At 38.1% G+C, this 27,995-nt stretch overlaps 1 protein-coding gene across 2 annotated transcripts; it reads left to right on the top strand.

The window, feature by feature from the left end:
- The first annotated feature begins 127 nt into the window (after window positions 1-127).
- On the top strand, window positions 128-27,978 carry PPIG (peptidylprolyl isomerase G). 2 transcript variants are annotated; one of them, XM_042784166.1, is made up of 14 exons: window positions 128-424; window positions 2,906-2,946; window positions 8,857-8,936; window positions 9,042-9,116; window positions 11,289-11,396; window positions 11,904-11,948; window positions 13,952-14,039; window positions 15,125-15,154; window positions 15,242-15,381; window positions 23,388-23,592; window positions 24,649-24,816; window positions 25,320-25,404; window positions 26,273-26,409; window positions 26,703-27,978. In XM_042784166.1, exons 3-14 carry the CDS (start codon window positions 8,876-8,878, stop codon window positions 27,820-27,822), a joined length of 2,262 nt encoding a protein of 753 aa, XP_042640100.1. In that variant the 5' UTR covers window positions 128-424; window positions 2,906-2,946; window positions 8,857-8,875; the 3' UTR covers window positions 27,823-27,978. The 2 variants fall into 2 exon arrangements, with proteins under 2 accessions (XP_042640100.1, XP_032845586.1); XM_032989695.2 differs by lacking the exon at window positions 2,906-2,946.
- Window positions 27,979-27,995: the final 17 nt, after the last annotated feature.

Below are 27,995 nucleotides of genomic sequence, written 5' to 3' on the forward strand. Positions count from 1 at the left end.
ACACGCGTGGTTGGAAAGCACTCGTGTACCTGCGGAGGCGAGGCCTGACGCCGCGCAGCGCCCGGCCGCCCTCAGGCGCGGGCCCGCGGGCCGGGGCGGCCGCCACCGCGGCGGGAGGGGGCGGGGCGCTTCTGACGAGCTCGAGGAGGCGGGCGCCCCCCTCCCCCAACCGCTTCGGCTCCTTCCGAGCGGCCCCCGCCGCCTCCCCGCCGCCGGGCAGGGTTGTACCGCGGCCGGCGAGAGCCCCGCCGCCCTTCCTGGGCCGGGGTGCCGCTTCTCCCGTCTACCGCGCCTCCCGCCTCGCCGCCCCCGGGGTCGCCCCCTCTCCCGCCCTTTCCTTCCACTGACGCAGTCTGTGCCGCACCAGCTCTAACATGGCGGCGAGGCGCTGAGGAGCGCGGGGCGACGCGGGCCGCGGAGCGGGGTGAGTGCCGGCGCGGCAGCCGAGGCGCCGGCCGGGTCGCCATGCGGCTGGGCGAGGGCCGCGGCCCAGGCCGCGGCGTGGGCGCCAAGGGCTGGGGGCGGGTGGAGGTCGTAGCGCTGCGGGGCCTGAGCCTCGGTCACGGCCGGGGGGTGGGAGTTCCGGCCCCTTCCCGGCCCGCCGAGGGGAAGACCCCGGCCCGACCGCCGCTCCGGGGCGGGCGCGGGGCAATCGCCGCCGGCTTCCGGCGCACACACGCCCCCTCGCAAGGCCTGGGGGCCGAAGGCGGGCGAGCCGCGGTCGGGGCGCCCCGCGCTTCCCTGAGGGGCCGCCCTGGGCGTCCCAGGTGAGGGCGGCCCCGGGGAGGAGAGGGAGGGTGGCGGGGGTGTGAAGCGGCGAGCGGGGCCCGGAGGAGGGCGGGAGACCGCGGGGTAGGTGAAGTGGCGGCCGAGGCCTGGCGAAAACTGGCCCGGGCGGTAGGGTCCGGGGGCCTGGGTATCGCCTCTCCGTAGCACCACGGTGTGCGGGTCTGTGCCCGCTGCCAGCGCCCTGGTCGGCCTCTTGGGTGCTGCTCGGTGCCTGCTCGGGAGTTTGAATGAGCTCTTCCTCCTCCCCTAGAAGGCGAAGTAACCGGGCTGTCTGCGTGCCACATGTTCTCCTCCCCTCTGCAGGCCTCTCCCGGGGTAGTGGAGCCTAGAGGAGCGTCCATGGCTGGCAGGAGGGTCCTCTGCCTCTCTCTTTTAAGGATTTCCTAAGGCACTTCAGAGGTTTTTATGAGTAGTGAGTTTCAGGCTAGTTTTGTGTGCAGCCACAACTGAACTATAAGTACTGTGTATATATGATTGTACTTTGAGTCATTGAGGAGGCTTTGAAGGAGAGAGGCTTAGGAGAAAGAGAAGCAGTTTATTGAAACTAGACAAAATAATCTATTACAGTGCTAAACATCACCTTACAATTTAGTCACAATTAGAAAAGTATCTTCTATAATGATTATAAAGAAGTCACTTTTGCTGGTTGTTGCCTAATGTTTGACTAGTTAGGTTAATTATATTTTAGTAATCATCTGAGACCTGTTTTAAGAGGACCAGGAGACCATTTCTTTTGCACAAAGTCCGTTTTCTGAGATGTATCTTTTCTTCTGAGAGAAGATTTTGGTTTTCATGTTTTTGTTCTATATTGCCTGTAGAAGATGCTATTCTTTGGACAGGGATAAATGTTTTTAGTTTTGGTTGTTTTGTTTTTTTTTTTTTTTTTTCTTCCCTCATTTTGTTTCACTATTCCCATTTGTTAATGCATTGGGGTCCAGCGTGACTCAAGTTTTCAGGTGCTACCATGATAAAAATGTGGAAATTACGCATGATTTACGGAGTTTTTCTAAACTCACAGAGTTTGTTTTACCAGTTTTTAAAAATTACTTATAAAGACTTTGGAAAAAGTATAGTTTCCTGTGTATGAGGTAAATCTGAAGGGGAACATGTAAAGGATACCAACATCACTAATCCTCTGAGAGTACCCTTAGGGACTGTATTTCTTATTAAGACTTAACCATTTTTCCAGTCGTCTTCTGTGAAGCAGAAACTTTTTTTTTTTTTTAAGTTAGATAAGCAGTCATTAAGCTATTATCAAAAGAAGATTTCCCACCCCCCCTTAGGGTCTCAGAAAATCTGTGGAGTATGAGGGAATTAGGAGTGGAGAATATGTACTGCAATGGAGGATTTTACTGTGCTGCAGCATGATGTCTCCACTATCAGTTCACTCCTCCGTGCCATGTGTATTTAGGAGCCATCTTCCATTTGGAAGCAGAGTCAGTGAATGCCAGGGAGTAAATCTGGTCATCTTCTAGTAGAGTGAGGTTTAGGTAGGAGATGGGGAAGGGATCTAGAGCTAAAGTACTAGAGAAAGGAGGAGAACATGAGAATAAAATGTGATAGAACAGGTGGGTTTTGGTTATGGTTGGCAAATATGGGTCAGCATTAAGAACTGTCTCTAACTGTTGCATGGTCTGGCCTTATTCTCATCTTCAGTAACAGGGGCAGGAAGGGATTCCACTTCTGGAATTTAGTTTGGGGATCCTAATGGGTAAACATCTTGGAGATTACACTAGACCCTTTAAAAGCTTTTTTCCCTTTCATACAATGCTAGAACTTGCCTTTTCCTGGCATTTTATACATTTTAAAATATACCTTTGTGGTTTCAAACCTTTGCTAATCCACTTTCTGGTTATAAATAGTGGAATTGAAATGGATGCATCTCTTTGCTGCCTCTTGGGGAGCAGTGAACACCATCAAAGGCACTTGTGCACAGACCTGAGAGAAAACACCTGTATTTTTTCTCAAATCTTAACAGGGAGGGAAAAAAAAAAAAAAAAAGTACTTTATGCATAAATTAGATAATAGGGAATCATGACTAACTCTTGACAACAAAGATTTTTACTTGCAATTGACAAAAATGTGGTTAGATATTTTAACATCTTTTTCATTGTAGGTGTCTCTTTCCTTGGAAAATAAAACAAAGGGCATTCTCTGGTAGGCACCTGTATTTCTGTTTAAATAGTTTAAGAGAATGTTGCTACCTTCTCAGCTGAATGTTATGTTCTCCCAGCTGAGATGTTATAACTGGGTGTGCATTCCTTACATACTTTAGCACAAGAAGACTAAATGTTAATAATTACAAAAAAGCATACTGAAAGTGATGTAAATGAACTATGCAGTGCAGTAGTGTTAGGAGTATGTACTGCATATTTAGTCAGGACCTGTCTGAGGATGGTATTTTCTTAAATCTCCATAAGAGGATAGCAGGCTCTTGCCTCATGTCCACGGAAGACAATGGTTGATATTGCAGGATACCTCAAGATTTATTTTTTTGGGGGGGCGGGAAATACCATGTCAATAGTTCAAAAAAGACTTGCAGCGTTATTCTAGAGAAGGAGGCCTGATGGAAAGTGGTGTCAATCACTTTTTGTGTGAAAACATGTTGGAAGTCTTTTTTTGTGGTTGGCTTTTTCCCTCTATATACCATTAGAAGGGTCAGTCACATTGGAAACCTGTAATATGTGCTTTCTGATGGTGAGTAATAAGTCTTCGTGCATAAATTTCATAGACCTGTGTAGGATGCAGATGTTTTCTTCTTTTCTTATAGATGTGTTAAGTCCACATGATTGCAAAGATAGCATCTAAAACCTGAAATGTGTTCCAAGTGTAGTGCCTTATTCCTAACTGTGCTGACAACAAAAATCCTGTGCTGCTGATTAGTAAAAGTTAAAAAAATTAATTTCCTTAGTTGTCATTGCTGCTAGTTCAGAGTTTTTAGATGATGAAACACAGGGAAGATGGTTGTGTTTGGGGAAAATACCGAGGAAATGATGGAGATTGAAGGTTGGGCTGGTTGGAGTTTTTTGTTTGCACCTTCAGCATCATCCTCACACAACTGGAAGCTCTGACACAGGAATGGAACTAGGAACAAAGTTTCATGTCTCCCACTTCAAAGTCATAAATTCATTTCCAGTTGAATCCATACTGGAATGAGCATATAACATTTTTAGTCTATGGCTCCACCATCACTTTAAGCTGATATGTACTGCTGTCAAATCTTTTCTTGGAGGGGTGAAGAAAAGGTAGTTTTTATGCAACAAGGTGGCCACCTGTATAAAAGCTAAACATGTGAATGTATGAGCCTGCCATTCTGGTATCAGCCCAAATTTATGTTGGCTTCAAGTGACTGGAACAGCAGCCTTAGTGAATGTGATATATGTTCAGTATTTACTTTGTGCATTTGCATTTTTCTGGACTCTAAAGTTTTGCTTAAAAATGTATTTCTGAAGATTCCAGATGGCTATCCTTGCAGTATAAGTCAATGTAGTTTTGTCTTCCTGCATTTGTAGATGGCCTGAAACAAAATGCTAGGAATGTGAATTTATGCACTTTACTGTTCATGTCAGTTGGACATTGAATGAAGAGCAATGCAGAAGATAATTGTAAATTGGTGCAAGAAAACAAATACAAAGGCAAGATTAAGGACAAATTTAAAATGGGGAAGGGCTGATGATGATAGAGAAAGAAGTGAAAGAATAGGACACAATATATATTTTTCCTACTGAATACATCTTTGCTCTGAATCTGTTCTGTTCTGTGCAGGGACTGAAACAAATAGGTAGTCCCATGACCTGTTTAGTATAGTTGCAAATAAAGGATTCTTTTTTTTCCCCTCGTAAAACTAGGAAATGCTACTCCATTGCTGCTTACCATCAGCTCGTGAGATGTGTGACACGTTGATACTTCAGTGGGTGTGCATCTCAGTGCTTTCTAGCCTGTTTCAGTCAAAAGGAGGTGGTTTATATTAAACAGTATTATTACCAGATTCTTGCTAGCACAGGTAATTTTGAAAAAATTTCCTGAAGATGTACTTTTAAGCATATCAACACATATGAGTGATGATCTCTGGCAGAGAAATGCTTGTGAACATTTTGAGATGGTTGTCTTTTTCCATTGGCACAGATCATTTTGAAGGAGAACAGCAGTCTGCAGGCTGGCCATGAGTTGGCCAGCTTTATCCTGCAAATATTTGAACAAAATAGTGAGGCCGATGGAGGTGTGAAGGGATGTGAACCCTGACGGACTCAGCTGGCAATGCATTGGTTATGGATACAGCTGTGCCGACAAGACTTAAGTATTTTTGGTGTATTTGTCAATGAACAAAAATATGCTCTGAGCTGAACTGTAATTCTACTTTCAGAAATAAACAGGCCTCTTTTGTTAGATATATTGAAGTGTGTGGTTGGTTGGTTGGGGTGTTTTTTGGCATAGCTTTCTACTTAGACTTAGTAAAAGGCTCCTCAAACAGGAGATGGTTGAGAATGATGAATGACTTGAACATTTCAGGATAGTAGTTGGGCTGTTATATTGTCCTTTCTTACAGAGTTTTGGAAGGAAGAAATGAGCTGGCTTCTCAAGATTGCCCTTCTACATAGCACGTTTTTGTATGTATGTATAGTGAGCATCTTTTTGCGTTGACTTTGAAATCCTTCCCTCCACTAGTAAGATTCCATCAAGTTCACAATTAAAAAATGCAAAGTATTGTGGGTTAAGAGCATCTACATTCTAATTGAAAATAAATTGGAAGATATAAATATACAAGTCATGTAAGCCCTATTGTTACCACTATTGAACTTTACTTGTAATTTAGTGATTTTTTTTTTTTTCAAATTATTTTTCTTTGTTGGTTCTGTGTTTAACATTCATACCCCACTTACTTGCTTTTAATACAGACAAGTTTTAAATTGTCAGTATGTGCAAGATTGTGTTTGATATTAAATACTACATGAATAGAAATGAATAGTTTATGGCTCATTTGTAACTCAGTAGTTTTCCCTGTAACGCTTCAGGAGACGGTCTGTCTGAAATAACTGCAAAGGATATTTAAGTATATTGGAGAGGAAATGCTCACTTGACTTGTAGGTAGGTAAGATAAATGTCACTGTTATTTTAGCCTGGTTTACTGGGCAGCGTCAGCTCAAGAGTTAGGTATATTTACTTGGCCTGGTGTTTGTCCAGTCAGAGAGTTCCTACAGATTGGTTGACATAACTGTCGTGTAGAACCAAACACAGCCAGTATTTAGGGGATATTATTGGATGATTTAGGTAAAGTGCAGGGGACACTAGAGGTAGCATTTAGAACACAGACTAAACTTCATTTACTCCACTGTTAATGAGACAATGTAGAGGTAGAAAAACAAAATTGAGTAAAAGTCGGAGAATAGGGATTCAGGTAGAATTTTTTTTCTTGCCTCTCTCTCTCACCCTATTTTCTACAAAACTGAGTTTAAAATTGACTCGTGTAGATATATTGACTTTATTTTACAATTTAGCTTTAGTCATTATCAGTGTTTGAAATAAAAATTGTCACATATTAAGATAGTTTGCATTTATTTGGGTTAAAATACTGTATATAAATTTTAAGGCATGCCTCTACATTTCTCAAGCAAACTGCCTGTAGAGCAGGAGTTAAATCCCTCCTCTCTCAAGCACAACAGCTAAATATTTAAAGTTTGGGTACGATGGATCGATCCTTAGATGTTGCAGCTCAGTTAAAACTGTCTGTTCCACCACCAAACAATATTTATTGTAGCATTTATTCTCAGGGCTTTCCTAGGGAAGAAAAACCAGGCCGCCCCTCCATGCAGCTGTATAGTCAGTTCTGCTGCTGAGTGTGAGCTGGTGCCTGTCCTTTGGGCTGCCCTCAGTTCTGGAGGCAGGCTGTCCCCTCCCACCGCTCGCAGCTCCCTTCCCGCGTGGTGAGCTGGTCAGCCTTCTGCTAACCCTGCGACATCAAACTCTGCTACAGGTGTCTTCTCTCTTTGTTTCTCTGAGTGCCTACAAAGTTTGTTATACTAATAGAAGAGAAACAGTAATTCAGGGAGAGGAGCAAGCAAACTGAGGCAAGCCTGCTGCTTCTGACAAATCTGGCTTGTGGGAATGAACGTATTTGTTACACAGCTAAGAGGGTATCTGGTGAGCTTCTGAATGTTTGAAAAGTCTTCTCATGCTAAAAATCTCATGAATGATGAAATAGAGTGGTATTTAAATCGATCCTGCATTGTTCTAGTGATTTTTACTGTGTAATCTTGGCAAAATGTTAGGAGTGACACTGAGCACAAGTAGACAGAATATAGATTAACATGATTACACTGCTGTCTTTTGATTTCCTATAGCCTCTTGTTCGTAAGCTGAGAGTGACAGATGGCGACAATTGACTTTTTCAAGGCTGTTCTGTGCCACAGCTATGAACGAAGCTCTAGGAGAGATATATACAGTATGTCAGCTAGATTTGAGTAGTGTTTTCTGGCAATATAAAATAATTAGAATTGAAAGTTTATGGATTATATTCCAAATTCTGGAAAAGGTAATCCTGTTTTACAGATCCTTTTGACATCACTGTTTTTTTCCCCTTTCTGAATTAATATAGAGAAGGTAAGGCTTCAGAAAAGGAAAAGAATGTGATGTTTCTATATAATGTTAGAAGGCCAGAGATGCAAATGAGATTAAAACAATGCTTGTTACACAAAATTAAAGGGATTTATATACTCGGCGATAAGGGAGGAAATGCATTAAAAATCTCAGTAAATAATTGTAGAATTATTTAGGTTGGAAAAGACCCTTCAGATCATTGAGGTAAACTTTAAACCTAACGCTACCAAGTCCACCACTCAACTGTGTCCCTAAGCACCATGTCTACACATCTCTTAAATACCTCCAGAGATGGTGACTCAGAAGAGATAAGCAATGACATGAGAGCAAAAGAAACAGTAACAAGCCAAAATCATTTTATTTGGCGGTAATTGTGGAAGAGCTACATCTTGGTATTTTTTTCATGTAGAATGGTTTGGATCCTAATTATAGCAACTCCTGATAACTGCAGTGACAGGAATCCAGGAAATATATTATGAAGACATTGAATGCTTAAGTCTTAACATGACAACATGTTGGTGATTTGTCAAGCTGTAACCACTGTAATTTTTTTTTTTTCTCACTCTCTGACTATTATCTTTATTTATGGAAAAAGTTCTGATATTTCTGAAAGTATGCTTACTTGACTTGTGCAATTATTACTCACCCACAGCAGCTGAAGTTCACTGTCCTGGGCTGTCCACCTTTCTGTGCTCCTAGGCAAGCAATATGTTCTCTCTTGAGCAGTTGTAGCTCATGGCCCGGGTAATTAACAGTAACTGAGATGAACCGAACTGGGTTGTGGACTGCAGCAGCTGATGTATTTCTGAGAACACGCCTGATCTGAAGCTGGTACCCCTGACCAGAGGGGTGGGTTGGCATGTGGGGGTGGCAGCCTCCAGAGCCACTGACGCTGAGCCACAGAGATTGCAAGTTAGTCTTTTAAAACAGTTGAAAGGCAGTTGCAAAAAGTTGTTTGAGAGCCCTCAAGTTGTTTGGTCTCAAAGCTGATGTGTGTGTTTGTTTTTTTGTTTGGGTTTTTTTGTTTGTTTGGTTGTTTGGGGTTGGTTTTTTTTTTTTTTTTAATTTTTTGATGCTTATTTTATCTAGGATATAGAATTCTAGGAGCAGACAACTTAGGTGGTTACCTATACCATCCTGGATAAAAAGAAGTCTTCAAGCTCTATTATCCCCATACCTTACAGTATCTTTTCTTTTTTGTGTTTCCTTATCTGAAGTATGGCCCTCAAGTTTAAATTTAAAACTATTGCAACAAACATGAATAAATAACTCATTTGGGTGTATAAAACATGAAAATGACATAAAATAATTTGAGTTTTTTGAACCTTTAAAAATTCTTATGTTTGGTCTCTGGTTTTTTTGAAGGTTTGTTTTTCTGCAGTTTTTGTTGTCTTTGTAAAATATCCTACATTGATTTATAAATAGTTTAACTACACAAAAGGAAAAACTAAATTTTATTTTTATTACCTACAGTATTTAAAATTTTGAAGCCATGGGAGTAAAGGTCCAGAGACCTCGTTGCTTTTTTGACATAGCCATCAACAATGTACCTGGTAAGAAAATTAAAATACCCATTCAGTAACATGATATTCATATAAGATATATAAGAATAATACAAATACCAGTTAACTTCATACTAAATATGATTTTTTTTCTAGCTGGAAGAGTGGTCTTTGAACTGTTTTCAGATGTGTGTCCAAAGACATGTGAAAATTTTCGCTGCCTTTGCACAGGTTTGCAGATTTTTAATTTTATTTATAATTTTTAATGTAACACCATGTTAGCTAGTCTGATGTCTATGTTATTTTTTCCTGACATTTTCTTACATATAAAAATAAGTACATAAAACATTGATTCTTGGTATCTGTAGAGATTTAGCTGATTTCTCATACTCATCTGATGCAAAATCAAAGCAGTTGTAGCTTTGGCTTAGTATGTTGCAGGGAGTATATACTAATCAACTTTAAATACGGACACAGTAAGCTGATTTTCTGTTACTAGCATAGATATTACTGTTCACGTTATGTAACATCATCCAGTCTTGAAAGGTAGCCAGTAAGAGGTCAACCATGCAGACTTACTTTTCAGTCTCGTTAGACTTCAAGGTGTTGGTTGTATTCATTAGGTTTTGGGTTTTCCCTTGATTGTAATTTTTCTTTGTTCATGGAGACTGGTGATTTCTACTTCTATTGAAAGTCAGATTATTTCTTGAACAAAATACTGAGAAGATTCTCTCCTGGAAGCATTTACAAACAAAATTATTGTCCTGTGGACTGCATGCTTTTGTTGAAAATGCTGACAGTTTAGCAAAACTTAAATTTATTATCACAATATAATTTTGTGAATACGTAAATAAAATGCATGCTTTCTGTCTTCAGCATTTTCTGCTCCCTTTCCTTCCAGTTCTGTTGTTTTTCAGGTCAAGGCTCTGTAGCTGTTAATACTGAATCACTCAGCAGTACTAATATGATCTGAATCAGGTGTGGGTGCATAATTACATTCATGTCAAGTTAGCTAGAACACTTAGTGCATCATTCATGATGTCTGCAGGAATGTAGGTGTTCTCTGTTCTGACATTAGGTTTACTGGCACAAAATCAGATAATCAAAATTTGTTAACAAATTTGAAAGTGATTCTTTTTAAAAGCTGTGAGTATGTTATCATGTGACCATGGCATTCTTGATCTGCTGTCAGCTGCCCAGAAGTCAGATTTATTGCATAAGGTTATATTCCCTGCTACAGCTTTAAATTTTTGACTTGTATTTCAACAGCATTTAAGGTCAGGAACAAGTACTGCTAAGTTCATACTTAGTTGCTGACATTCAAAATCAGATTCAGATGCTGAACTACTTTGCTGCTTTCATATATTTAAGAATAGTGAGGAAAATATATGGACAGAGTGTTTATGCTATCAATCATCAGCAAATTAATTAATATTTTGATGTTGTTTTCCTTACTATCTTTTGGGAGGCAGTTTTACAAAGTATATGCTGTTGTCTTAAAACAGGAATCAACAGCTAGTGTTTTCCTGGCATACCTACATTAGTCATATGCCAAGTTAGTGGAACAGATACAGCTTCACATTTATCAAAGTTCCTATCAAAAGTATTTTTTTTAGCTAGTCAGATCCATATGGAGACACCAATCTGTTGCAGGTAAGTTCAGAGGCAAGTGCTCTTTGCAAAAACTGCTGGTTTAATAGCTCAGAATAAGATTATAGGAAAATACAGTCTAATGGTTTGCCAGCACCAAGAGGAAGAGATCCTTTTCCTTCCAGCATGCTGCCACTGATTATCTTACTGGCACCTTGAGGTTGGCTGCCATTTGCAGGGCCCATCATGAGCCATTCATCTTGCTAACTCAGCAGAGACCTTATCTATTTGAGGGCAGCAGGAAAAATAGATGGCGTTATAGCTGAAATAGTCTGCTTATGGGTCTTGAGCACCAGAGCTCATGTAAGGGAGGAAGATGGCAGTTGTAATCATGAGTGTGGGAGGGAATGAGGTTCCTTCTCCTTCCCCTTCTTTGTTTTTGTTACAAGCTTTTATGGTACCTTAACCTTGCCACGTTGTAACTGAAGATCTGGGTGTTTCTTGCATGCTTCTGAGCCGATTATCTTGTACTTACACTGGCTGTTTAATTTCAGTCAATATGCATGGAAGAGACCAGAGTTGTATTCTGATGTCAGCAGTTCTTCTGGTATAATTATAGAGACAGAAGGTAGTTTCTGCTCTGCTTTCTTAAATGCTAGTTTCTTACTGATATTACAGATATGTGTCTGCCGCACAAGCTAACTTTTCAGAGCTTAGTAGTTGATTTTGATTAAGCGCTTACATAGCACTTTTTTGTAGGGGAGATTCTACAGGTACAACGAGTAATTCTGGGTTTTGTTCTTCCTCCTTTAGGTGAAAAGGGTACAGGAAAATCCACCCAAAAGCCATTGCATTACAAAAGTTGTCTGTTCCACAGGGTTGTGAAAGATTTTATGATCCAAGGCGGTGACTTCAGTGAAGGTATGATGTGAACCTTTGAGGAAAACTTTAATGCTCATGTAATAGAATATTGCAGGAGTTCTGTGTAGCATCACTTACTTACATTAATTATTCTGTGATTCAACTTCTTTTTCCCATTTTTTCTTCTTAAGAAACTTTTACATGAAAACTTGTATAATAAACACATAAACTTTTACACACGTATGCACACGTACACACTTTTGCTCTGTTATCTCGGTACTCAGAGTACTAAGTACTTTCTGTTGAAAGGAGGGTAAAATACCTGCTGCTGGGAAATAAAGAAAAAAGGGAGACTATAGCAGAATACATGGGAGAATGCTTTTTTGTTTTCCTAATTTGCTTTGCATCTATGAAGATGCATCTTGATCTTCTTTGAATATCTTGAAGAATAATGTCAGTGATATGGATGCAGTTGGATTAGTATTTTGTATTATGAAGCACCTTCCACATAATGTCACTCCCTTAATCACTACTTTAGGTTGTAACTGTCACTTTTTCTCTTTCAAGGAAATGGCAGGGGAGGAGAATCCATCTATGGTGGCTTTTTTGAAGGTAAGAGTTTTATCAATCTGCTCTATTTTGGTGTTACTATAAGCAATCACCTTTACATTCTGTAGTTTCTGTTCTGTAAACCTGAACTCCATTGGTTTTTTTAAGATTTTGTCTAATCTTAAGCCTTTGACTATCCAGTTTAGGTTATTTTATTTTACTTTTAAGATATGAACCTTTTTAATTAATGAAAAATTAAAACCAAACTCCTTTGTATCTGTCCATTTTACCAGATTTAGATTTTTTATAACTGTTTTTAAACATACGTTTTTGGCTTATGCACCTAGCTAAAAGTTGGGGATTGTCTTTTCCTCCAGTGAAAAGGAGAAAGGCATGATGGAGTCAGGTTTCCTTGCAAATATTTATTTAAAAAAAAAAAAAACCATAAAGCTCTGCTTTCCTGAACCCAAGAAGAATTAATGATAGAGAGGCCATTGGGTTTTTTCACAGTCCTGGTGGTTCTTCAGTCAGTGTTGTGGAATAAGTATCTCTTCTACAGTCCAGTGTGTTTCTCAGCCTGTGCTTGTCCAGAATGTGGTGGAGTATCTCTGTGTTTCTTGGAGCAGTTTTTGCATTACACCCAAACCTATGTGATGGCTAGCTGCCACCAGCAGGAGTGGTTATGTTCCTCTCTCCTCCCTGCCACTTTTCTTTTAATATTGGTTCTTGTCTGAGCTTGCAGCAAAAAATCAAAAGAATTATTCACTATTTTAGTAGGGCCAGGCTGCAATTTTATATCAGACACTGAGTTGAATGAACAATTTGCAGCTGCCGGAAGAGGGAGGAGGTCTCTACCTTGCACTGACTGATTCAGATCAAACTTTCAGCTGATTCAGCTTGCTAAAATGACTAAAGTCTATTGCAGCAGAAAAGTATTGATTTCCATATTAGTGAGTGGACCCAATTAAATAATCTGGGAAGCATCAGAACCAGCACAAATGATTAGCTGGGTTTTAGGAAATGTATGGTTGGAGGAGATGGAAGAAGGAGCAAAACTTCTACCTACCTTCTGGCAGTTGCAAGCGGGCTGTTCAACTCAGCCGTAGTACGAAACAGAATTTGTGGGAGTTTTTGCTTTTGTGGATCCCTTGACCAGCTCTCCAAGGACTAGATTGACACTTGATGCTATGCCAGATAGCAGTTGTACAGGTGACTGGAAAGTGAGTGGGACTGTTCTTTCACTGCCAGTGACACAGTGTGATGTGAAACCATAGCCTTGCAGATAGCGTACTTTCTTCTTTGTTAATGCTTGCTCCTGCCATCTGTAACTAAACAATATTAAGCAAACTTCCTCTGAAGAGTTTGGATCCCCCCAACAGCTTTTATGATGTTCTGGGAAAGGAGGGAGATCAGATAATCACGTACAGATGTCTTAAATAAGCAATAGTGATTACAGTTCACAGCTTCATTGGGATTTAGTTTGAACTGTTACAATGATTTGTTGATCTGAAGTAGGATTCATTCAAGTTAAACTTAATTTCTTAATGGCTGGATTGGTAAATTCATCTGTGTGTCTGACAGCCAAGCAAAAAGTTGTTTGGGATTGCTATCAAACTAGATACACATTTGTCTTAAGAAATAATAAAACACCAAAACAGCCTGAAAGTGAGGGGCTTCTTAATAGTTATTGCATGGCTAAAAAAACTTCTGCTCCAAAGAAACAATGATCAGTATATGCGGAATAGAAAGACCAACAACTTAAAATGATGAGGTCTGTCCTAATGTTGGTAGGAAACAAATCTCTTAAACAAAAATACTTGATTTTTTGAGGTTTTTTTTTTTTTTCCTCCCTCAGGCTATAAACCATTAAGTCATATTTCTTGTTTAATTGAATTACTTAGAATAGAAGGAATAATATATCTTTCAAAATAACTATTATTTTGAATCTTTTTAATACAACTTTCTACTGATTAGCAGATTTATTTAATAAGGATGAGTTTACTTAGATTATAGCATTTATCTAGGCATATGTGGTATATTTAAGTAACTGAAAGCACTTTCTTTAGATGAAAGCTTTGCTGTAAAGCACAACAAAGAATTTCTCCTTTCAATGGCCAACCGGGGGAAAGATACAAATGGTTCACAGTTCTTTATGTAAGTACTGTCCTGTCCTGAAATGTGCATCTGGTTATTTGTAAGCTGTAAAGGTAATCCTTTTAAATATTGAAGACTAGCTTCTGTGCAAACACAGCATTTATGATTTTTCACAAAGTTGCATGGAAGTAGCCATTTGCCTAATGCGCTGTTCAGGGACTCTGACTTTTTATCATTTTTGTGTTTAGTGCTTGTTGTCTGTGCAGAGAAACTTTTGGTAGTTTTCAATAGCTGTGTTCTAACTTGGGCAATAAAACAAACCTGTTAGTTCATTGTAGAACTCTTTATCACTTTCATCTAATAAGTGTTGTCTGCAAGGAAGCAAAACAGCTCTGGGGGTTCTATGAAGTAGTAGAGGGGTTATTTTTGTCACAGAATAATTTTCCAATGCAGTCTCATTTACAGTTAAAACTTCAATTGTTAAAATACCTAGCAGTAGACTCTTTGTAAGGCTAATTTATCTACAGAAAACATTCTTGAAATATATCACTCTTACCCATGTTTCATGACCTTAATTAACATGGTGAGTTGTGGATGTCACCCAACCACTAAACCCTTATTTTGGGGGTTTTTTACTTCCGTCATGGCTGACATATGTATGCCTTAGTAATGCTAATACAGGGGAAAGCTGAGAGAAAGTCAGTTCTAATTCTACTTCAAATAATCTGTACATAGATTATTTTTTTTCTTCCCTTGATTTCTGATTATTTTCTAATGTATAGGAGGTAATTTGCAGTTTTCTTGCTCTGAAACAGCCTTAATTTTTATATCTGTTCTTGGTAGTATTTAGAAATAGAATACTTACATCCTATATAAAGATGCTGTCTAAAAATTTATGTGCACTTCTTTGTTCAGTAAAATGTGATATTCAAAGTAATAAATTGAATAGGTAGTTTAATGTGTAAAACATTAAATAGTTTTAACTGCATACAAACTTAGAATAATATATATTGGTTTTGTTCAGTTTTATTAGTTCACTCAAAAAACCTTTCACCTTCATGTGTGTATATGACATGCTTCAAATGCTGACTGCTTTCCACTAATACTGACTTTGGTTTTCTCCTTAAATGAAAATCTGGAAACAGAACGACTAAACCTACACCTCACTTAGATGGGTAAATATCTCTTTTCTTATGTTTGTTTGGGAACTGCCTTGAGAAAATTAAGTACTAAGAATTCTTAATTTTGTTTAAATTCTTCAGACATCATGTTGTTTTTGGACAAGTCATCTCAGGTCAGGAAGTTGTGAGAGAAATAGAAAACCAGAAAACAGATGCATCTAGTAAACCATATGCTGAAGTACGCATACTGAGTTGTGGAGAGTTAATTCCAAAATCCAAAGGTAAAGTCGAACTGTACATTCACATAGATGCAAGCTAAGAGGTAATTTCACTCATTTTCTTCCCTGTTGGTTGCTTATAAAAACATTTAGAAACTTATTTGTGATGGACGGAGGGGCAATTGATGAAAAGATGAATAACATTGCAGTACAGTTTGTCTTCTAAAAAACTTAAATTGTGTCAATGCAGATGATGTTAAAGAAACATCATATATGCTTTCTTCAAAGCTTCTCCTGTTTTGAATTTCCTTATACTAGCTTAATTCTAGTACAAAGCTGGCAAGCACTTGTCCCATAGAGAGTAGAATGCTTTGTTAAGATTGATGGGAGTCTGACTTTTTCATAACTGCTGCTTTTTTTTGCAGGTATTGAACTTATATTAAGTTTCTTTCAGGTAAATCCTCAGAACAGGCACTTAGAGCAGCAAAGCCTGGAATTGCCTTTTAGCAGATACACTTTTTAAGTTACTATAAACTATATTCTTAAATAGGAATATGACAGAACCTGCCTTTCTTTCTGGAAGGGTTGCCCTGCTCTGCCATTCCAGAGCTGAACATGGCATTGGAGGTTGGGTTCTGTTTTTCTTACAAAATAAGGCTCAATCTAAGATGTTGCTCTCACTCTGGAGAATCTCATTAGAGGAAGCCCAGGATGCATGTTTGGTAGGAGCTATGATAGAGGTCATCGTGCTTTTTCATTTGTAGCACCTTCTGCTGCAATGTGCAGCTGTTGAAGGGTTGCACTAAGGGTACTGAAGCACAAGACAAGAATAATTGTTTCTTTGACCGAAGGAAAGTATAGGCATTCAAACTTGAGCTTCTTAGTTTTTCCTGTCTTTTTTGATGCAGTTCTGTGTTCACTTGTTGTGATGCCTAGCAGAATGACTTTGGAATCTGAAGTGATCTCTTCAATACATCAGAATTTCAAGCAGAGTTATCTTATGGCTCCTGACTTCTCAAAGGTTCCTAGAACTTCTTAGATTAACTCATAAGTCACCATGTGTGTTAGGACATAATTTTGCTTTTCTGGACAGTACTCAGGAGCACAGTATCTGTTAGAAAATGCATGGGTGGTGTAGATTAGAAAATAAAAGAATACAGATACAGAATGTGGGTGAGATACCCACTCTGTATATATACATGTCTTCCTTGGTTTGCCATTCTCCCTTTTTAGTCCACTCTAGAACACTTGAAATTGAATAATTGTTTGAATTGAAACTGGTTGAATTGAATTGAAAGTTTTGGCACTGAACAGTCTGATGACTTAAAGTCATTAGGCAGGGCTTTAAAGCAGTTACCATCAAAAGAGTGAATAAATAGAAAATGTTTTTTTTCCTTTAACTTCTCCTAAAAGATAATAGGCTTCTAGAAAGATCTGACTGTCTGGTCCTACCCATTTGTCTGTGTCCTAGTACCTCTTTGCCTCAGTACTGCTGGGATCCTGGAGACTGCTTCCTGTAGCTGGTCTGGTGTGCCACAGAGGGAAATTGATGCCAGGGTGATGGAATAGCCTGCTCAACTGACCATAAGGCACTGCACTAGATAATGGTGGGCAGCAAGAGTGTTAGGAGAACAAGGGGCCTTGAGCACCAGGATTGGGCAGGTGGAGGGCAGAGTTGAGTGTGGTGAGATGTGGACCCTAAGGGCACTAATGCAGAGCCAGCCTGATGAAGGTGCTGCCTGACAGACCATGATGGAGATCCTGGTGAGAGGAGAATCCTGCTGTTGAAAGGGAAAGGCTGGCTGTAGGGCCTGTGAAGGGAAATCTGCTGCTACTCTAAGAGATGATAATATGGCTGGAGCTGTTTGCTGAATGCACAACGTGGAACCACTGATGAGCTGTGCTGACCTGAGGCAGTGGAGATAGGAGAAAAAGTTTGTCACCACATCAGCAGAAGGAAATTTGTCAAGCTGCAGACCAAAGCTGACAAGTGGAGCAGGAGAGGCCCTTGGACCTGGCAATATATGGAAGAGGCCAGGGAATCCAGATAGGAGGAGCAGTTTCTGGGAGGTGAGCAGTGTCATGGAAGATCATCAACAGTCATCTACCAGTAGAACTGTTCATAGCACATTACTGTGGGAGGCAGAAGGGAAGTGAATTTGTGAAATATGAGGCAGTTACTAGAGGAGACTGCTTCTAAGAATTTGCTGTTAATACAAAGGAATAAAGAGGTTGGCAGTGAGGGAAATAAAATGGCAAGTTTCTTTGTGAGAGTACATTATGATAGCAGAGGAGGCTTAAACAAAAGTATTTATTATATGTGCTTGTCTGGTAGGTAGCACAAAGGAAGGAATTAGCCAAGGATTTGTGGAATGAAAATAAAACTGATACTTCTTGGGTTTAGCAGGGAAGTCAAGATACTTGGTATGAATGTTTTTCTCTTAGGTTAAAGTTGAGGAAAGGAGATCGGATTTTTGGGTATCGTGATGAATATCCAGATAAAGTGCTTTATGAAGGAAGCAAATCTATCTCTTTGTATAGAAGAATTGGATTTATTTAGGGATGAGTGGATGATGACTTGACTGAGCTAATTTATGGGATGCTTAAAGTTCCATGGAAAATCCTGAGAGCTGGGGAGGGGAAAAAAAGAAGGAAGACAGCAAAGTATTAAGCCAGTATTTAGAAAGGTCATTATAGACTAGCTAAGCTAACACAATTATCAAGAAAAACTGTGGAATAAGTAACATAATGTTAATTTTCTCAAAGACAGATGGGAGTTTGGTAACAATTGACAAAGTTTTGCAGAAGGGGATCTAGTCAAACAAGCCTGGCTGCATTGTTAGAGATCATGACTTTGGTTAGTCTGATTCAAAAACAAAAAAATTAAACAGCTTTGTGCATTGGGTAGTTTTTAACAGGAGCCTCTAATGAAGATTTCTCATGAAAAGTGTATTTCTAGGGGATTCTGCACAGAGCAGTGCTAGGCTTAATTCACGATCTTCATTGATATTATAGATGTCCCCATAGAATCACTGCTCCTAAAAGCATGCTTTCTGCAGTTAAGGCAGATTATGCCTGCCTTCATAATTCATCAACGAACAATTCTGTAATTAGGTCATTGTATCAGTACAATTTGTTAAAAAAAAAAAAACCTATCAGTACAAATTATCAAGGACTGTTACAGAGTACAAAGTTAGACATTTAGGATATATCTGTGGAATAGGAGCAGTCTTAGAAAGTGGTGATTCTAGGAAGTGACCTCTTACCTGAACTTTTGATTCATGTATCCTCCCTTTTCTCTTTTCTTATACATTCAACCACTAGAGTACTCATTTCTTCTGCAAGCTTGTTACACATCATTGTTAGCCCCCTTTCCCCAAAGTGGTTGCTATGAACGGTTGTTTCAGACTTTTCTGTTCCAGAATTTTTTATTTCTCAGTGAATTGGCCACTAGGTATAAACTATTTTGGCTTTAGCTGAAACTGTTCAAAGTGAAGCTGGAGATGGCTTTTTTCCCCTTTCCCCTCTCCTCTTTTCCCCCACCCTTGCCCATCCTTTTTCTTTCCCCCTTCCTCTGCTGTTGCAGTTGTGTGGTAGGTTGCTTGTCTACAAAAACGTCTATGTCCAGAGGCATTTGTCATCTGATCAACAAGAATCAAGTATGGTGGTGTTCCCTAATGGATATCTCTGAGGACTTGATTACTGTGTATAATTTTCATTGTAAGAAACAGTGAGTCCTTAATCAAGCAGTGAAAGACATAATAGGAACCCATGGCAAATAACTGAAGCAAGATGCAAAAAAAAAACCACCTGATACTCTGAACAACTCTGATTAAACACTGGAAAAAAAGTATTGGGGAAAATATCTATCTGAATGTCCTGAAGTAAAGGCACCCTCTTTTTGAAGTCTGGTGTAGTCCAACACAGGTTACTGGACTTGATATAAGGTAACTATTTGAGTGCCACTGCTGTGAATCACAAGATATCATCTCTTCTGACTTTTTTGCCTGAGCCCAGCCTCTTTCTGTCCAGGTCATTTCTTCATTTCAAGTCCAGGAGTCTGATATTGTGGGGCTAATGTTAGTGAGTGTAGCAAGTCTTACAAGCTGGGATGTGAAGAGTGCTTGTCTGTGCCCTGCAGCGTGATCATGCAATTCATGGTTTGGCAAATACTATAGGTCACAGTGAATGGAGTAGGAAGTGATGTATCTATTTCAGATGTGATCATAAGTTGAAACCTGATCCTGAAGTTAATGAACTAGAACAGTTGGACTGTAAATAGAAGTCTGTTTCTGTCTCACAGACCTTCATGCTGCAGGATTGGTTTTGTTTGTTGTTGTGATCTGTAATTGGCCAGCACCAGGTTGGTTCAGTATTCAAAATAGCATTTGCTGATGGACAGATAGTCAGATGTCACCAAGAAGTATATCCAAAGCCTCTTGCTAGGTATTCTATCTTTGCTGTTTAAACAGCTCTGGGGTTTTTTTGTCGTTTTTGTTAGGTGTTGGGGTTTTTTGGTTTGTTTGTTTGTTTGTGTTTTTTTCCCTCCCCTACTCATTTCACTCCCAACCTGCCATGTGATTTCCCAAATACATCTGCTATTGACATCACTTGCTGTGTGTTAAGAATCACATTGTGTTTCGTTGAGGTAGTTGCTCACTAACTCACCTTTATTTCTGTTACTTAATCGTTTTAAAGTAGTAACTATAGCATACCTAAACTATTTAAAAGAATGCAGGTTAAACTGTCACAATTTTTGACAGCCGTAAAACAGATGCAGGAGGGAGAAAATACAGGAAATAACTGCATTTATTGATGCCTTATTCAGACATTTCTGAAATTGAGCTTGGAGGCATCTTGTTTTGCTTGAAGGCACGTAGGAAACAGTATAGTGCAATATAGTGGGTTTTTTGAAAGGCCCAAACCCAAAAGTATTGAATAGATAAGAAGTGTTTAAAAGTGTCTTGGGACTTAGAAATTAATTAACTTTTTTAGTACTTTTTGTGTTCATGGCATTTAGAACTCAGGTGAACTTCCTTTTTTTGTTTGGCCTGTATGGCACCAGACTCTTTTGATTGAAATTAGTATGGAAACTGTTCAGTTTTCTTTTATAAATATGTACTTGTTACACTCTGTGAATGCACATATAGTTAGACAATCTGAAACTGATTGATATTACAGGTATTTTTTAATTACATATAGAGCTTTAATAAGGATGTTGAGCTAAAGTTTGAGAAAGGAGACTAGGTATCTTGGTCTGGACCAACAAGGGAAGTAAAAAATACGACACCCCTGTCTTTTGGAACCATTTTGCAAGAAGCTCTAAAAGCATGTGATGGGAACCAGCTGATTTCAATCAGCAGGCTGTCCTAAGTGCGTAAGACAACTTCCTATGTTATACTGCATCCAGAAATGTCCAGAAGACTTTTTTCCATTAAACGTTAAGTTGATCGGAAGTACTAGCTTATTATTACAAATGATGCATCCTTAAGTATTATGCTAAGACTCATTTTTCCCAAGACTCATTTTTATTCCCTTCTCTGATCAGTTTAGGAAGGAATTTTATGTAAGTGTTGCTGCTTTTAATCATCCTTGAAAAACTGCTACCTCTCATCATGCAGTTTTGCAAAATTGAGATCCAAGTTAGTGTTGAATTTGAGAATTTCCACATTGAGCTCACATGATTGCAGTTACATATACCTACTGATAACTCTCAAGAGTCAGTAAACTCAGTAATACCTGCAGTTGGAGAATCTAATATTGATAATTCCAAAAATTGATATACTGTTCCATTAAATAACCACTTGTGTTTTCAGAAGGACAGTTAACCAGATCTACTCTTGATAGAAGTATTGCCTCTGCCTCAAGTTTTCTACATGAGTATCACCTTTTTTTTTTTCCCTCAGATCTCTAATCTGTTTATATAGAATTAAAAGAATTTACTTTGCAAATAACTGCATGCTAGAAGTTGAATAGCTGTTAATAGATACTTCTTAGTATTTGGTACTGCTGCCACTTTAACTTTTTTTCTGAACATCTGTAAGTGTGTTATATGATCAGAGATTGCCATCCATATGTACAAAGTCAAAGCTGTTCATAAGTAAAAAGCTGGTATAACCTGCAGTTCTTTTAAGTTCTTGAAATCTTTTATCTTCAGACACTTGAGTTGTTATAATACCCAAGAGGACTTTTTCTGTAGAGCAAGGACAAAATTAGTGTAATAGGAAAGTTATCATACCATGTTTTTACTTTTTTTTACAAGTGTTTCTCTAGTTACTTGCCTTCATTATTTTATAACAATGACTGATAAACAGTAGCTAAGTATAAATTGCATAATCTTGTTGGGCACAAGTGAAAGCTGATAGAAGAAATGCTTGCCTAGACTAAACAGTTGAACTTCTCCATCTTTACTAGAAAATAAAAAGATTTAGGCTATTCAGGGAGGCATCTCTGTTTTCTGCTATGAGAAAACATTGTGTTCTGTGTCCTGAATAGTTTTCAGATGCAGACAGGCTGCATAGTCATAATCCTGTCTTTGGTGCTTAATGTTTTCTCTTACATGTTTTGTGCGAAAGAGTAGAGGTTGGAAGGTTTAATTTAAACTACTTATTATGTTGATATAGATCAGATAGTATCTCTGTAAACCATGAATTCTTTGGATGGAGCAAGCTATTAAAAGTTTTGCAAAATAAGCTAACACTTTCAGCTAGGATTCATACCCAATTTAAAATTAATTTCGGTCTCATCTGAAGCCTGTTCTAAGGTCTTACAAGGTGTTCTTCTAAAATATGGATCCTTTGCTGTGATGAGGAAACAGCCTGTTTTGGACATCAGTATTTATTTTTGGTATATTTTTCTTCTGTTTAACATTGATGGTTCTGTTTCTTCTGTCTATGGCTGTAGTATGTTGTGTGGTGTATGATGGGCTATCTTTGTAATTTGCAATGGCAAAGAAAAATAATATTTGATGCTAATTAGAAAAGTCAACTTGCAGCAGTCTGAAGACAACCAGTGTGCTCTTCTGGATTTTCTGGATAAAACTTTTAATTTTCTGGACAATAGCCTGATAGGAATTTCATAACACACTTGAAGAGTATTAATACTATTTATCTTATTCACCTGAAGCATCATAACTCAGAAGCCTAGGTTTCACTTCCTTCAGTGAAGTTTTTATAATATGTTTTTTATTGTATAAACTTTTTCTTCAAATTAGTGTGACTCTGAAATAATACTTAAATCACTTCTAATAGTGTAAGTAGATCTCAGATCAGTTAAAAGGCATAAAAAGGTGTGTTTGTTCTTGGATTATTTCCTGTCAGACTAATATCAGATTGCTTGTAGATTGCTGATTTGCAGCTCCAGCAGCCACATGAGAAATGATGAATATGTAATTAAGGACTAGTCTACTCTTTAGCAGGCTTCCTTTTCATATCAAATGGTTAGTAAGTTACTTGGGTATTTCTGTTAAAAAAATCCAAAATAACAAAAACAGCCCCAAGCCCCAAAACATGATGAGCAGGTGGTTTAGGGCTGTTCTCTGAGCATGGTTTCACTTAGCAAGAAGGTAGGTTATTTGAATCTTCCCTCTGAACTAAATTTGATGAATAATCAGTTTAGTCCATGCCACTGATTTTCTCTTTCAAAACTTCTCCAGTTTGTGATTTGAATAGATTTTATATGAAGTGTCAGGTTAAACCTGATAGCAAATAAAATTTTTTATGAACACTTTCTAAATAAATTTTAAATAATTGTTGATACATAGTTTATGTTGTATAAAACATCATCTGAAAACTTACCCATTTCTACAAGTTCTTAACAGTATAAATTTGATACTTTAGAACTTCAAAAATACAAAATGTTGGAAATTTCTTATGTGTTTCTAGAAATACCCTTTATTGTACTTGGGAGAAACAGTGTTTTCTCCAAAATGTCAATTTGTTCTTAAGTATTTCGATGAAGTCTCATCACACGATTATAAGAAGCTCAGGCAGATACTAGATAAGTTGATTTTTCTGATTTATTTAGAAGTGTTTGATATTAAAATGTGTCTTTGCTATTCTGCCTTAAAGCCAAGAAAGAAGAAAAGAAAAGACACAAGTCGTCTTCCTCATCCAGTGACTCTGAAAGTTCAAGTGACTCAGAATCATCTTCTGATTCATCATCAGATTCTGAGAGTGCTTCGGAAGAGAAATCTAAAAAGCGAAAAAAGAAACACAAGAAAAATTCAAAGAAACATAAGAAAGAAAAGAAAAAGAGAAAGAAAAGCAAGAAAAGGTCAATTTTGAGATTTGTTATGTTACATGTACACCATACAGTACCATTTTCTTGTCCTATAACTACAGAATAGTGTTCTGTAGCTAGTAAAGTGGGTGTTTTGAAGTTTGGGAGACAATCTGTTTTTATATATAAACTTAAATTTTTCTGATATGATGGCAAAGGACAGCGTCCATGTGCATGCATGCTGCAGCTTGTACAGGAGTGAAGGAGTGGACTAAGACTTACGTATATTTGACTAAAAGTTGCAGGAGTGCTTGGTTTGAAATGAGTGCTCATAGCTTGTTTACCTAAATTCAGTTCTGGACAATTCAATTTAAATTATATTCAGTAGGATTTACAAGAATGTAGTATGCAGGAATAAAAGCAAAACTAAATAACAAATTAATAAATTAATGTACTTAATGTTATTTCTGTCTGATATGCCAAAAGTCTTGCAGTTTCACTGAAAGATAATAAAGCTCAAAAGGCACTCTTTCTTCTGAAACTATTATTTCTAATCTAATAGTTTTCGCTTATAATTAAATGTGAGACACAAGCTGTGTCAGTGCAAGTCACATCTTTCTAAGCTAGCAGTAAAATCTAAGAAATGTTCACTTAGGGCAATGCTGCCTAAACATTGTTTCTGTGGGACTAAGCCTATTTCATGGAAGTTTGGATATACCAACTGCACGGAATTAAAATAGCTTGTAACCGGTTTTATATACCAGTATAAAATCTGAATTTGACTCTCCTGATAGTATTTTTAAAGAAAATACATTTTTTAAAAAAAGCTATATCTAAATAGAGAGTAAATGTATGTTCAGTGTTACGCCATTGGAATTCATAGATAGAAAACGTTGGTCAGAAATCTTACTACAGTTGTACATTTTAGAGCAAAGATATCATAGGGGAAAAAAGAAGTAGCTTCTGAAATAGCTCTGTTTCCTGTGTTTCTTGTGGTATCATTGTGTATTGAATTAAGAGAATTTCTGAATTATTTAAACAGATCGAAAGGTCTTCCCTCATCCAAGTAACTCACTTCAAGTATAAATATTTTTTTATACAAAAATAAAGCTCATCCAGTGAAAGCGAAGATGAAAACCCTGAAGCACAGCCATTATCTACTGTCCGTCCTGAAGAAATTCCTCCTGTACCTGAAAACCGGTTCCTGATGAGGAAAAGTCCCCCTAAAGTAGACGAGAAAGAAAAGGAGAGAAAAAGCAGAGAGAAGGAAAGAGAAAGGTAATACAACTGTTCTGAGTCTGGCTACACACTGGCAGTGGTATGTTCATGTTACTGTTTTAGGACGCTGGTGTTAAGTGAGTCCTTTCCCTATTAAACAGTTCCATGTTGTGAGCACTGCTGGATGAAAAATGGGGGTTTCAGTTTATTGGCAAGTTGTCTTTGTCCTAGAACAAAGGATTCAAACACCTTTTGAAGGTGGTTTTAGTAAATGAAAAAATTAAAATGACTGATTCAAGAAAAAGAAAGTAAAATCGATTGCAGTTGCATTGAGAATTTCTTGGAGCTGTCCAGTCTGAATCTATAATTTATTCTTCTTTCAAAAATGGAGAAAATCTGGAAATCTTGTAAAATATTTTATGGTCACAAAATCTGAAGTTTTTATAAAAAATAAAATGTGTGGTTTTGGTTAATTTCTGAATAAGTTGTAAAATTGGTTTTATTATCTCTTTCCTTCTTTCTTTGATGTTATAAACAATATCACTTTTAAAAATTATTTTTAGTAATCTATCGAATTCACAGTCAACATACCAGAGGAGGCTGTTAGTGACCAGATCCGGAAGGAAAATAAAAGGAAGAGGACCAAGGGTAAATGCTTACAACCTGTTCCCCAAAATAAACAAGATGGTAGCACGGCCCTACTGCTGGTGTTACTAACCATTTTCATTAGGATGGTTGATTTTAAAAAAAAAAAAAAAAAAAGAAAAAAAGAAAAAAAGGCGGGATTTATGTTGCATCATAATTCATTTGGGGTCTGAGGCTTGAAGGAAGACAAGGAAAATTAAATTAATTTCCTGTTTTCATCCTGAGTTTATTTGAAGGAGGGGGAGGAGTTAAAAAAAAAAAAAGCTTTCTTTGTGTTACTATAGTATTCCATGAATTCGTGAATGGAATTAGCTCAAAAAGTGAACACCAGAACCAGTATGACATCAGTGTCAGGAATGTGGGGCAGATATCTCCCCTTTTTGGCAGGGAGGAGCTGTCAGATTGGTGGTTCTGATTTTGTGAAACCATGTGCTGTGCACTGCTTGTAGCAGATGTTTTTAGTAACAGAAGCCTGTTCCTCAAACTCTTAGTTAAAAACCTTAAAGAAAAAGTGTGAACTATTGTTTTCATATTGCTTGTCAAAGCTAAGAAGAATTCACTGTTAGAAAAGTGAGTTATATTTGTGCTAATTAAAAAGCAACAGAAGACCTCTCAGCAGAATACAAAAATCCTGAAATAGAAGTTACCTTAAAAATAGTTACTTGATCAGACATTCTGTATTCCTGCTTTAGCTGAATGTCAGATATATTTTTCAGTAAGTTAATAACTTGTCAATGTAAACTTGGTATATACATGTGAAGTGTCACATTAGGTGCTATGTAGAATGGACGACCAGGGATAAAAATCTTGCTTAGCTGTCATAGCATGTGAAATTCAAACTTACACTATATTTTTTCTTTTTCACTTCAAGCGTTATCGAACACCTTCCAGATCCAGGTCAAGAGATCGATTCCGACGCAGTGAAACTCCTCCACATTGGAGGCAAGAAATGCAAAGAGCTCAAAGAATGAGAGTGTCTAGTGGAGAAAGATGGATAAAAGGGGACAAGTAAGATTATTTCTTTATGGATTATATGCACTGACGTTTTTTTATATATTAAAAGTAAAACCTGTCATCCTGGATTTTCAATTACAGTTACTTCCAAAAAAACAGGGCACTGACTTGGTTATCCCGTTACTTCACTGTGTCTGATTTTAATCATGCAACTGTATATATATAGCTATCAATACAGGTGACAATGCGATTTAAGTTTCAGTTGTGCAACTGCCTCACTTCTGACTTAATTTTTCAGACTGGAGCGGATTCAAAATAATTTAAAAAATCCTATCTTTCTCTTCCAGGAGTGAAATAAACGAAAACAAGAAAGATAATCAAAAAAGCCCAGGAAGAGGAAAAGAGAGAAAAGTATCAGACCACAGACAAGCTTCTGAAAGTCCAAGCAGAAGAGGGGAAAAAGAGAAGAAAAAAGATCACAAATCCAGCAGTAAAGACAGGGAGACAAGAAGGAATTCGGAAAAAGATGACAAGCATAACAAAAACAAGGCCAAGAAAAGAGCTAAATCTAGAAGCCATAGTAAAAGTCGAGAGAAATCAAAAAGTAAAGAAAGAGACTCTAAGCACAGTAGACATGATGAAAAGAGAATAAGATCAAGAAGCAGAGAGAGAGACCATGAGAAAGGTAGAGAAAAAGAAAAGCGCTATGATTCTAGAGGGAGAGATAAAGAAAGAAGTAGGAGCAAGGAGAGAAGTAAAAGGGCAGGCTCAAGAAGTAATGAACAAGACCATAGGAAGAGTAAGGACAGGGAGAAACGTAAGTCAAGAAGCAAAGAGCGTGAGCATGCTAGAGGAAAACATAGTTCCAGCAGTAGAACAAGGGATCGAAGCAAAAGCCGAGATAGGGGTAGGAGAGGAAGATCGAGAAGCAGAGACAGAGATCGCAGTAGAAGTAAAGACTATTCAAGGAATAGAGATAGAGAAACCAGAAGAAGAGGAAGATCAAGAAGCAGAGAAAGGAGAGGTACACCAGATAAATACAGAGGAAGAGAAAATAGGAGGAGGAGAGAATCAAGGAGCTCAGAGAGGGAGGAAAGTCAAAGCAGAAACAGAGAAAGGTATTCAAATAGAGAAAGTAGAAGCTCATATAAGAGGAATGATACTGAAAGCCAAAGGAAGAGACGTTCTAAAAGCCGTGAAAGTAGCAGTCCTGAATCCAGTAAAGATAAGAAGTCTAGTAGAGATCAGGATAGAAGTCCAGACTCAAAAAAGAGACCAAGTAGCAAAGAGAGAGAATCAAAAAAATCATATTCACGCAGCAGTAAAGAAAAGGAAAAGACTAGATCCTCAGCAGAAAAAGAAGTAAACCAAAAATCAAAGAGTCAGGAAAGAGATCATGCCCCTAGTAAGGATAAAAAGTCTGATCATGAAACAAGCCCTGGAACAGATGATGACAGGCACGGATGAGTTTGTGGACTTAATGTTTCCGTTGTCTCAAAGTTTTAGAGACATTTTGGGGAACGCCTTTTTTTAAGATGTGGACTTCGGTTTGGTCTTTTGATAATCTAAAACCTGGATCATTTGTACTGCTAAAGTTTTAATAAACTTGAAATGAAAAACAAATTATATGTGTAATACAG

The sequence above is a fragment of the Tyto alba genome, unplaced genomic scaffold (assembly GCF_018691265.1).
Source record: "Tyto alba isolate M040663 unplaced genomic scaffold, T.alba_DEE_v4.0 Super-Scaffold_7, whole genome shotgun sequence".
Lineage (NCBI taxonomy): Eukaryota > Metazoa > Chordata > Aves > Strigiformes > Tytonidae > Tyto > Tyto alba.

What these genes read in the sequence shown, in the direction of transcription:
- PPIG (XM_042784166.1), top strand. Translation starts at nt 8,876, where the DNA reads ATGGGAGTAAAGGTCCAGAGACCTCGTTGCTTTTTTGACATAGCCATC. An exon ending in AGGCGGTGACTTCAGTGAAG is followed by an intron (nt 11,397 to 11,903) that starts GTATGATGTGAA and finishes TTCTCTTTCAAG; the next exon opens with GAAATGGCAGGGGAGGAGAA. An exon ending in CCTACACCTCACTTAGATGG is followed by an intron (nt 15,155 to 15,241) that starts GTAAATATCTCT and finishes TAAATTCTTCAG; the next exon opens with ACATCATGTTGTTTTTGGAC.